Source organism: Ambystoma mexicanum, chromosome 2p, assembly GCF_040938575.1.
Source record: "Ambystoma mexicanum isolate Mex_15411 chromosome 2p, UKY_AmexF1_1, whole genome shotgun sequence".
In the NCBI taxonomy this organism is placed as follows: domain Eukaryota; kingdom Metazoa; phylum Chordata; class Amphibia; order Caudata; family Ambystomatidae; genus Ambystoma; species Ambystoma mexicanum.
In genome coordinates this window covers 1,165,460,849-1,165,473,490 of record NC_090923.1, presented here as the reverse complement: position 1 = coordinate 1,165,473,490, position 12,642 = coordinate 1,165,460,849, and the positions used below count along the sequence as shown (strand labels likewise).

The 12,642-nt window shown below is 41.8% G+C and overlaps 1 protein-coding gene across 5 annotated transcripts in view; it reads left to right on the top strand.

Moving 5' to 3' along the window:
• The window catches only part of HUWE1 (HECT, UBA and WWE domain containing E3 ubiquitin protein ligase 1), a 2,445,223-nt gene that overhangs the window by 718,433 nt on the left and 1,714,148 nt on the right, over positions 1–12,642 (top strand). For all 5 annotated transcript variants that reach the window (XM_069645305.1, XM_069645304.1, XM_069645303.1 and 2 more), the window contains exons 26-27: positions 2,932–3,065; positions 3,405–3,505. In XM_069645305.1, the coding sequence (XP_069501406.1) occupies positions 2,932–3,065; positions 3,405–3,505 (235 nt within the window). The remainder of the gene's footprint in view (positions 1–2,931; positions 3,066–3,404; positions 3,506–12,642) is intronic.

Below are 12,642 nucleotides of genomic sequence, written 5' to 3'. Positions count from 1 at the left end.
TCCTGCCATATGAACTGCCCAGAAGGAGATTTGGTTCTTCCGTACCCATTACCACTGCTGTATTGCCTCTGTGCAGAGGGTGTGGGAGTGCACACCACCCGGCTTGTTGAGGTAGTGCATGACCACTGTGTTGTCCATCAGGACAAGGACATGCTCCCCCCCCACCCCCCTGAGAAACTGGGCAAAGTCCCCCAGGACTAACCTGAGGGCCTGCAACTCCAGCCTGTTGATGTGCCACCTAGCTTCTGATGGAGACCAGAGGCTGCTCACCTGCAATTCCTTGCATTAAGCGCTCCAGAGACTCATCCGTGACCTCTCGGGCCTGAGGCCAAGGAGGCCAGAAGGGTTCCCCTGAAATTGGTGTGTGTTCCACCAGCCGAGTTTGTGGACTACCCAGTGGGTCACCAAGAGGTGATAAGTGAGTGCTCCCAGATACTGTGACCACTGCTCCCTCAGTAGCCACTGAAGGATCTCATGCGCACCCTGGCCTCTGGCACTAGAAAAATACAGGAGGCCATGAGACCCAAAAGTGGAGCAAAGAAGCTTGCTCCCATCTTAGGTTTAGGTTGGGCGTTTTTCCACCCTACATTTACAGTGTAATAAACACCCTTGAACTGTGATCACTTGTCTGTCTTTACTGTTGCCACCATGAGTTCCTTGCAGAAGTCATGGTTGGTGATAACATGCATTTAATCGTTGTGGTTGACCAGCATTTTGCGACTGCACTCTAGACTGTGATTCAAGAGGAGTATCTGTCTCAGAACACGATTGAACAGCATAGACAATTGTTACTATTTCTTTATGTATTTTGCATTATTTTGCTTGCTATCCAGACACATTTTCACATTCTTCTGCACAATCCTTTTTCTTTGCCCTTGTGCCTTTTGTGGTTCTTCTTGATGTGTATAGCATCTGCTTTTTAACATGTATATATTGAAGCAAGCATTTTGCGGTGACATGGAATCATTAAATGACATAAGTTGATGATATACGTGTATTGAATGCACCCTCTTTTCCCCCTTGTTGTTTTTTGGAGTGATATGTTTTTGTCCAAGGAAATTATGGTTTAAGGGCCGGCCTACCTTGTGTGAGACCTAGCCCTTAATGCCAGTAAAAACTCAGTAAGAAAGCATCTCCTTGATTTCACAAACGCTCTCCAGCCACCATGTAAAAGCCTTTAATGGTGACTCAGTCTTTAGTGCCAGTAAAACATGTAATGCCACAATAAATAAACATTTCCTTGCTGGCTGCACAAATGCAGCATGTTTGCCCCCTCCTCCCATGTAAGAAAACACATTGGCCTCACTTAATGTGAGTAAAAAATGCCATGCCACCGAAAGAAAATGTCCACGCTGCCCCATTGTACTAAACTGCTACTGCAACACTCAAGTTGTCATTTGCTCAAAAAATCAGGAAAACATGCCATGTTCCTAAAGAAGTCCATTATCCAATGACGCCTGCCTGGGCTCCATCCTCACTTGCGCACTTACCCATCAGTCGCTCACCCATAGAGCTGCTCTTTCATTCACGCTGCATTCTCACCCATACATATACCATTCACAATGAATTCTCATTTATTTGTGCACTTAGACTCACCCTTACATACACACTTTGAAGCATAAATCAACATGCCACATCCTTTCACGCACACTTACAAAAAGGGCTTCCCCCAAACCCCCCCCCCTGTCAGTTGCCCAAATAAGTGGCTCAGAAGGACTTGTTGCTTCTTTCCAGGCAAAGCTCTAGCACCTCTGCTCCACACAGATTTGAACCAGGAATTGATTTCTGGCTCCTGACATGGTGCCAGTCTATTTTGTCTGGCAGAAACATCAACTTTCATAATTTCTTTGTGAAATCGCTCGGATTACAGAAATAAATGATTTCTTGCGCAACTAAAGTCGGAGTTATGGTGGGTGATTTCCTCACCCTCTCCCCGAACATTGGGGTGGTTGGGGAATCCCACTTTGCCACTTGTCAGTTGTGAAATGAATATACGCGGAGCAACAATGGCACAACCAAGAGTTGTCCCCAGTTGCTTATACTTATAGGGCTTTGAAGGGCTTGTAAGCATACATTGTTCTATGCTCCCCTTGGTTCCATTCAACTCTGACGTACAGTACTCCTAGTGGCTACTTTTTCCTTTACATTGGGGTTGGAAACTGGGTTTATGAATCCTGCCCAGGGACCCCTAAAGATATCCATTAACTTTCCATTTCCTTCACATTAACCCTATAATCTCTATTATGAAAAGTCACAAAATAACCAGACTACCAAATTGTGCCTGTGGTTTTCTGTGGGAGATCTTTGACTAACCATTACTTACCCAGCTATTAAGTGTTTTTTTCTAAAGTGAAACTCTAAGAGTATTGCATTGAACGATTTAATTCTAAATTGTGAAATGTGTATGTGACCTGTTATGTATATGTATGTTTGTCTTTTTGTGTGGTATTCTGTCTTAATGCAGCTGATATGTGAAATACTAATATTTTTGATACTTGCCAGTTTAAACATCCTGTTGCTTGAAGATTACTTTTGTATGTCAACAATACAGTGCTCCTGTTATCTCCCAATGCACTCAAGAAATGATCCATGCACCACCTTCCTTCGGCCCTCTCTTGAGGCACGTGCCCATCTCCCTGATTCACCACCTCATTCTTTCCCATGTGTATGCATTCACCCAACCATCAATGCTGACTGTTGGGTATGCCCCAGCTGTATCTGTCGGCTTCCCCCCTCTTGAACACCACAGGTCTGTTGTTGCAGGCATGCCAATGTCATTGCTCAACATGTGGAATTTTTCCTGCTGTCTTAGTTCCTCAGCAGAAAATCCCACAGAGGAGTTGTGGCCAGAAAATCTGTAACCTCGCAATGTGTCTGCTAAAGTTGTTGCTTGCAAATTTGCTAAATATATATCATGTTCTAATCTCCTAGAGTGAAATTCGAGCAATCTCTGTGAACCAATGGGGATCTCAGTTGGGGCTAAATGTTTTGAGCAAATTGAGCCAACTATACTGTTCCCTGGTGTGGGAGAGCACAGTGTTGCTGTCACTCTGCACTCCAAATAGGTAAGTTATGTTGCTTTGTATTGTCTTAAACTACTTGCTTGTTTTTCCTGTTTCCCATGTGTCCACCAAACAAATCTACTTAAGGACTCACTTGCCAAATTTGTCTGAACACCAGCCGCACCATAATTTTAGTAATTTCCCACCGCCCATGCATTATATTTCTTTCCATTTGACAAATTACGTCAAAGGATGCCAAATGTCTTTTTCAATGTGTACATCACGGTTTTAGTGGATCAGAATGTTGCAATTTTGTAAATTAACATTTTTGTAATATGGCTTAGCTTATTCTGTCAAGTAAATGTACTTTCTGGACAACTTATTTAATTCTTTATTTTGCAGTTTGCCTTCAGGTTGCGAGTTTGGTCAGTTGGATATGCAGAAGTTGGTCCCAAAGGAGGAGAAACCTGCAAGTAACACACTGCTGGGGACCAAGAAGACAGGTATGTTTGGTCATTTCTCCATCCACAGCCATGGGTTTCAGCTACTTTGCTGTATGACAGCCAAGCACAAACGGCACTTGAGCAACGTTGCCAGCATTAAAGCATTCGTTATCTTCAAATTTTTTGAAGTAGTCACATTTAATTAATTGGTAGATGTTCCTTGTGTTGTGGCAAAATAAAGGAGGTATACCACAATTAATGATTTAAAAAATGTATTGATCGTTGGATATTTTACATTCCTCTCAGTGCTTAGGGGGTGAACCTGTAGCGTACCTGGAGGGTTTCCTTAATTTCGTAATGTATTCCTTATTTACAATAGATGTAAGGGCAGTCAAGTTTTCAGTCTCTGCAGAAGGGTGGTAGGAAAGCATAGCTAGCACACGCAACATTCCTGCCTGTGAGGTGTACAGTTTAGTTGATGAAAGATACAAAGCAACTAGCATAATGAGTATACAATGCATTTTGACAATGAAAACTTGTAGATACTTTTGTAAAATGTGGATTGTTTGAAAGGTTTGTTATAGACTTTGGGTAGCCCCATGGTTTATGGAATACAGTGAGGTTTCCAAGTTCCAGTTGATTTCACTGCTTTCAAGGTGGGCGACACTGAGGCTCCCAACCAGAAGAGAACAGAACGTAATAAGCAAGAGGCCTTTTGAGAAAGCTAGCAGTCACGACCACAAGACATTGCTGTTGTGGAGATGTATCATTTTTTTGTGTTATTGTTAATGTTATGCTTCATCCCCTCTCCTAGTGAGACCCCCAGCATTTTGTGTTGGACTTCTGGACCTTTTTCTTTATATCCTGAATGAGTGGCGCTTTTTTTCACTCATTCATTCTTATGGGCTGTGTCTTTTGGAACTCTGTTCTACCTCAACTATGGAGTCTACTTTCCTCCATATCGCTTTTAAGGCAGCTCTGTTTAGGTTTTGCAGCACACAGCTCCTTATGTGCAGTGTTTCTGGGAACCCCTTGGGTTCTCCTTTGAGATTCTTTATCCACACTACTGTTCTTAAGAATAGAAGGATAATTTGGATCCATCTTAAAACATACTATGAGAGATTGGCACACAACACCTTACGTGGAGTGTCAAGGGGAAACATAATAACCCCCTTCTCTCTGCTCCTGTGACTTTACACATAGACAACCCTCTAGTTGTGGCTGGTGCCAGTGGACGTGTTCTGCCGACTATTATGCTATTTATTTACTGCAGACTGTATTCAGTTCCAGTTGTGCCCAATAGGGTCACCTAAGTACTGACTTGGTGGCTCCTTTTTGTTTTTTCCCATTTCTAGAGTGATTTTTCTTGAGTAGCCCTTCTACCATTCTGGGAAGCGGAGGTGTGTGACCCTTGGGTGTAGCAGCCTAGGCTCCATTGTGTCTGTGCAGTAGGAAGTGGAGAATTCGTTTTCCACTCCCATGCACTTTGTCTGCCTGAGGTCCTGAATGGAACCAGCCATCACTGGGGTCTGGCTGTCATTATTGGACAGCCTCTCACCCCTTTCTGTAAACTGATGAGAGATTGCAGAAGTAACCAAAGAATACTTACCAGAGACGCTGGCAGACCCTTTGCAACACTGTGAAGCGACTACTACTGTCCTGACCCCGTTTTCTGTGTGACGGAGGAACTCCGAAAAGGACTGCTTCACTTTGGCTGGTGGGACCAACCAAGGTCCTGTGACTTTCCAGAGCTGCAGACCGCAAATACCAGGAGACCTCTGATCTAATTGTAGTACATCATCTTGCCAAGGCAGAATCCGTCCAAGTCTTTGCTGAGCTCCAGACAAACCTCCAGAGACGCAATCCGACTCAGAGTGCGGGACTCCAGGAATGGAAGAAGATTGACTGGGTGAATTGTGACGTTTGTTAGTGCTGCAGAAAAGGCACCAAACCCGCAGACTAACCAGAGAACCTGAAGAAATATGTGCCAGACGTCCTCCCTTGAGACGGCTGCTGAGAGATCCCTTTCATACTGTTACGTCCTGTCCCCTTTCCTCCATACTGCATGGACGTTCCTCTCTAGGGATGGGAGACGGAACCTTTTCCACCAGAAAAAAATCTTCCACTTCAAATTTAGAGGCGCGCGGGGGTGCTACCCTAGGAGCATGCGCTCCACTGACTGCCTACCGGCGCCACTACCCAGTCCCCTTTTCTGCATTGACGGGAACAGGCCGATTACACCAGTGTTCCTTGTTTGGCTTCGGCCTTGTAATACCACCTGCTCTTTGCTAGATACTTTCTTCGGTCTTTTTGTCTTTTTTATCAATCAGGTACCCGGTCCTCTAACGCCACGCTCCTCCCCGGCGCATGTTGACGTCAGCGTGCTTCAGCAGGAGTCTAGCCTGAAAGTGGCTCTTCCCCACATCTGATCCCCATACTCTTTGCCTCCGCTGCCTTGTCCCCGACCATGGCTGAGAGGAATGTACTGCGTGCGACACACTTGCACTGCATGCTCTCAAGAACAGACTAGCTTGGTGGAGGGAGCTCTTCGAGAAGTCTCCTCCAAAGGACTTTGTCAGACATAAGTCAAGGCCTAAGGTAGGGCCGCTTTTTTTCATCGCACCCCATAAGGGTGACTCCTTCCCAAGGAAATGCCCCAGCGGCAAGGACATGTCCAGGGTGTCCACTCTTACTCTGACCCAAGCTGCTGGCTTGTGTCCCTTTTGCAAGTCATTTAACAGGGTTTCCAATGTTGTCAACTCTTCTATCATCTTTAAGTTGAGACAAAGTATCCACTGGAACGTTTGCTGTTTCCTGCTCTGCAAGACTTTAAGCTCCCTCTGTAGTGACTTTTGCTGCTAGTTAGGAATTGAACTTTAAAAGCTTTAGTTAACTCTGAATGTATCTCTAAAACCTTAAACTCTGCTACTGTTTGACTAATCAAGTGTTTTCCTTCCAAAAAGACAGTCTTGTGTGGTTTTGCTAACTAAATACAATTACCGTATAGGTCTGTGTGTGTGCGTGGTATTACCAATAATACGGTAGAACTGTCGGTGTCAAACTCTGTAACAATTGTAACCACAAGCAATTAAAAACGAAGCACTGTCCTTGAAAAGTATCTAAAAGTATTCCTATGTTTATTGGTTTAATGATCTAAGTATTTTAGATCTTGTGTACATTTATTACAAATATATTTCATATACATGTATTGGTGTTTCTTCTGCTTTAATAACTGAGTTCAGTGTACTTATCTACAGCTCACATCTTCCTCTTATGAGCCTGACTGCTCTGCGACTTGTGAAGGCATCATGAAGCAAAACACAGACAACAGATTCAAAGTTAAAACAAATTCACTTTATTGAACTGAAATGTCAGGATGGGTGAATGCCTAACTTGCCCTAAGCTAAGGTGGCATTTCCCTCCCTAAAGAAACCAAGGACAGTCTGAGTCAAATAATACAACTGAAGTCTGTCTGTCCAAAACCTGTACTTGCCCTCACAACTAAAACTAAACCATGTTTAGGGATGTCAGCGCTAAGAGTGTTCCAAACTAAGTTCTGAGCTTCTACTAGCTCCTGGCTCACTTTACAGCTCCACTTTTCCAAGTTCAAAACTGTTGCTCAAGCCTCTCTTGGTTCCCTTCCCCAAGTTCAAGACAGTAAGTTAAAACAAAACAATTCTCAAAGGGTTGGCATCCTCACCAGCCCTCATGTCCGGGGTAGTTCCTCTGGTTTATATAGGTTTATATCCTTGATTTCACCTTTATTTGCGTTCCATGCGGCCTGCCGGCCTAGGCGCAGTTGACGGACCACACGGTCGACCCATCACAGGTCACACAACCGATACCCCTTTTAATAAGCTTTGCAAAAATTGTCCACTGCTTTCCCTTGACAGTCAAAAGTACTTTCAGTATCAGAAATATCCTTTTTCTATCCTTGTTCCGTGATTAGCTTGCTCACCATTCAGCTGGTTATACTGTGGATACTTATATAGCTTTATAGACCTGCAGAGAGCTTAATGAGGGACCATAACGCCCAGTGCGGCCCGAGCTGCAGGTCTATAAAGCTATTAGAACCCATGGGCATAAAGAAAATGAATTTAAAAATATAATTTGTAAAATTATTGTATTGTTTTTTGGGGACTTTATTCCTTGTGGAATATTTACGTTAAAAAAAAACATGAAAAATACCATGATAAAAAAATAAGATGTGTTTTATTATAGTAAGCAATTCTTTTAACAAACTAAAACTAAGGGAAAAAGACAGTATTCATAGAAAAATGTAATTTTTACTTTAGCCACATCACTATTAATTCTAACTTTCTGATCTGAAGAAAGCAATTTGCGGGCTGTAATGGAACTACAAGCTATACCAGTTCTTATAGCCTGCAAATTGGCCAATGCAAAAGGGTTATTCACTCGCCCAGGGTTCTAATTTCTCTTCTCCCACACTTCTTGGCTTTTTACTTGTTTTGCCAACACTGTTACTTCATTAAACTTGGTTTGTGTTATTCGCCAGCTGCACCACATTACTTTTGTTCCATTCTCTTTGTTTACTTAATCTGTGCGGCATTCAGAAATAATTGTTCAATCATACTTTCATGTTGCTTTAATTCTGTTCTGTATTAAATAATGCTTTCGGTTTGTTCGGTATTCAGAAGGGCGCATTTGGAACTCGCATATATTACTCGCTCACTTTGATATTCAGCTTTTAAAGTATTCTGCTTTATGTAATTCAGAGTGCTCTCTTGCCCTTGTGCTTCATTCTATTTCGGTTCTCTCAAGACATATCAACAGTATTTCTGTATGTTACCTTCTCTTAGCATTGAGCACTGCCCCTTCTAGACCTCACTGGTGTCTGGCAGACTCACTGGTTTTTCCACCGGTCCTTTATCAGCGCACAGCCTTCCTTCATGCAGCTTCTGCTGCTTTTTCACTTAGGAGATCCAGCTGCCTCTCCCACCTGTTACGCGGCTCCACAAACACCAGCCTTCTCTCCGTGGTTGTAGCAGTGTTCTATGGGCAGGTAAGCAGCCCCACCTTCCTGCGGTTGCTTAATTTCTGGTTCTTTTGTGGCCCCTTCTGCTCTTGCCTGCTGTCTTACCGCCGGCTCCCTCTCTGCTCTGTCTTGCCTAGTGTCGCAGCCTCCAGGTTGCACGCTGGTTCCCTTCACGCAGCTCCCCACAGCTACTGCTTCCTGAACTGCCTGCTTTCTTCTAATCATGAGGATTGTTGAATGACTTCAGGTGTGGGCCATTTGATTCAATTGCCTGACCATAGTTAAAGGGACAAGCCTGATCTTTTCAAAGGTGGTCCAGGATTGTCCAGACAATGCCAGTTTAAATGGTGCAGCTCCTTGCTATTGGTGAGCCAGGGCAGCCCCCAGCTCAAATGTGGGGTAAAAGGTGTCCTGTAACCATTACCAAATGATTGATTGGAGTCGTGGCCCCCATGAAGAGGAGCAGCCTGCTGACAGCAGCGGCTGAAGACTACAAGCATTGCGTGCAGCCAAGTCCAACACAAAGCCCTGACTGCAAAAATCCACAGAAGACTCTAGTGTTAAAAAAATGAATTTCTTTTTGCAACATTTACTCCATAGATTTCTGTAGAATCTCGTTCTTTTTGCGCTTTTTTTTTTTCCACTCCGACCTTCACTTTTGTTGTTTTTTTGCTCATTGGTTATGGTGAAACTGACTAAGACGTTTTTCTCAAACGGCAAAAACCATGTTTTAATGGATCAAATTACACTCTTTACCACATGGATAAACCTAATAGTATATATAACAAAAAAAGGGTGTAAACACCGTACAATATACCACAGAGGTGACAAACGCCAGGGATCGTATATTCCCGAATATACTTGTTCATACATTAATTTATTTAATAATAACTCTCTTAAAATGATCACATTACATAAAATTCATAGTTAAACACATAATATATAAAACATCAAAAGACTGTACTTCACAAAACACATACAAATCCCGAATATGGGTTGATTCTGCTGGTCTGTAAATTGACTCCGTGTGGAACTCCACACTGGAGAAATTTCTCTTTTAACTAGGTTTTATTGGTCCTTGCTCAGTAACCCAACTTGTACAAGTTTCTGTCCTAGAAACACAGATTAATGTGGGACATTCATCAGGGGTAAAGTGATATGTTTTTTTCTCTCAAAGGTGATGGTGATTCCTCCTACCACTTTCTTGCAGCCATAGAATTTCTAAAATCGACTCCCTGTGGAATAAAACAAAATCTATTACTAATTTTGTACGGCTGTTTGTATCTTATAATTTAGACTACAAACATCAGCACCCTGATCCAAAAAAGGGTGTTAGAGTATATATTTATTTACATACCTTATCAATTGTGGTAATAACTTCCACGACAACGCCAAATTTATGGTATTGATAAAAGCGACTTCCAAATGGTTTAGAGAAGGTCGCTCCAAAACTTCATCTCAAGTTCTACAAAGACACATAGGGAAAAAAAATATTTTTATAGGGAAAAATATTTTTTATAGGTGAGAATTCAAAGATTGGCTTCAAAATGATATGGGAACTTAGCATGGTCCTCTATATTTTTTTATAAAATACCCAAATCTTACTTACCGATCCTTTAATTAGATCGGTGCTTTAGGATAAGAATTAGCCTCCATCTTGAAGGATGTTGATTAAATGGACGGAAGAAACTTCCTGTAGAATAAACACAGGAAAAAAGGTTTGGGTCTAGGAGTCTATAGATACAAAGTTTTTCTACATGATGTCCATAAATACTATTTCTGAAATTTTTATTTCAAAGTATAGATTTCAAAAAGAGGGAGTTTTTTGCATGTCCCAATGTGTATACTTTATGCATTAGGGAAAAAGATTTCAAACTACACCCCAGGTTCTAAGGGTCGAGATAGATAATCTGCCTGCTGTTGATTTTCTAATGGCAGTTTCTCGTCCCATAAAGAGTGTCAAATCCTCCTTACCTTAACAGGAAAAAGAAAGGAGAAAGAAATTCCGGCCACAGAACAGGTTCCAGTCACATCTGTGCCGTTTTAAGAGGAAAAAGGGTCGCCCTTTAAATCCCTAATCTGTGGCGTCTCACGTGACGCGATGACATCACCCGCAACATGGAACGCGCGATGGCGTCATCGCGCCACGTGCAGTGACGTCATAACGCTCCGCGCCATAATGGCGTCCGCCCAAATAATTAGGGCAAAAAAACAGCAATAAATTGGGAAACAAACAGTGAGTTACAACCTCACTTCCCTAGATTTACTGGGAAATATAGAGAGGAGCCTAGTCGTGGAAGGGAAAGAAAGGGGAAAGAAAAAAACAGAGACTGGACACAACCAGCTTCATAGTTGCCCTTGAAGCCAAATAATAAAGGTAAAAATACCATAGCAGAGTTTATTGAACCCACACCAAAAGCTGTTTATAAAAGATACATCTTATTTGGGAAATTTTTAGAAGGTCACTGTTCACTACACCCCCACAGGCGGAAGGGGGGGGGGGGGTTTGGACAACAGCATAGTCAACCAAGCGCTAAGTATGACAAACATAGCTGTAAATGTAAAACATTCAGATATAGGAAAATAGTTGTCTCCTGATCTACCCAAAAACTAAGTAACAAGAATGACTGTAGAAAAAAGGAGAAGCGTTAAGCATTGTGCCACTCTACATTTTCGTTCAAACCACAAATATGACTTTTTGTTTGGAAAATTAGTTTTTGTTCCAGACTCAAAAGTTTCTTGTTGATCAAATTCTGTGTTTTACCTCTCATATGTTTTAGAATTGTCCAATTAAAGTCTGTACATTTATGATTTTTTTCTAAAAAGTGTTTGACGAGTGGTGCTTGTTCTACCTTGTTCCTAATGCAGCTTTTATGCTCAGTCATTCTTATTTTACACTTGCGATTAGTTTTTCCAATGTAGTTGTATTGACACGGGCATTTGATGACATATATCACATTCTCTGTATTGCAGTTTGTATGCTCAGTAATGTTCCATTCTTTTTTAAGACCTAGGTCTACTTTAACAGTTTTTCTGGTCTGTGCACACATGCTACATTTGCCACATGGGTAGTGTCCTACTACTGGAGGTAAATTCCACGATCTTGTCTGCTGTACACCTTTATTTTCATTGTTTCCAATGTCATTCCTCATCACCAAGTTACGTATGGTGATACTTTTCTTGAATGCTACTAGTGGTTTCATATTCTCCTTTGGCATCACCTTTTTCCAATTTTTATTGATGATGCCTTTGATCTTATAGGATAAATTGCTATAAGTGTTCACGAACACTAAAGGGCTCTCCTTACGTGTCCTGTTCTGGTGTAATTGTTGATCAAGGAGGGCTTCTCTGTTATTGTTGAACGCCCTCCTTGCAGCATCTTTAACTAAACGTTTCGGGTATCCTCGATTTGTAAGTTTAGTAATCAATTTATTGGCACCTTCCTCGTATGACTCTCTAGTACTACTGTTTTTCTTAATACGAAGAAATTGACCAAAAGGCAAATTATTTTTGACATGTTGGGCATGATGACTAGTGAAATGAAGAAGAGCATTTCTATCTGTCTCTTTGTTGTAAGGTTTAACCAAAAGGGTGCCTTGCTGATGATATATCGAGATGTCTAGAAAGTTCACCATGTCATTACTCATGTTCATTGAAAATTTGAGGTACCTGTTTTGTTCATTCAACCATGTGTTGAATTCATTGGCCTCTTCTGCGTTACCCTTCCAAATAACAAAAATGTCATCTATATAGCGTAGGCCAACATATTATGTTGTCTTGAAAAGGGTTTAGACTACGATATATGATTGTTTCCTCGAACATGTTAACGTATAAATTGGCTAAATTCGGTGCCATGGCGGCACCCTTAGCAGTCCCTTCAATTTGTACATAAAATTGGCCCATAAATTGAAAAAAATTGTTTGTCAAGGCCATCTCTGTACACCATTTTATAAAAGAATTGGAGACGGGATGATCATCTTCTCTTTTGAGGAGGGTTTCTTCTACAACTTCGAGGGTAGCTCGTTGGGGTATGTTGGTATATAGAGCTTGTATATCCAGACATAATAGATTAATATCTGGGTTGAACTGACTGCCCTCAATTCTAGTTATGGCATCAGTAGTGTCTTTCACGTAGCTCTTCATGCTGGATATAAACGGGCGAAGGTAGCAATCCACATACTTGGATAAAGGTTCCAATAAT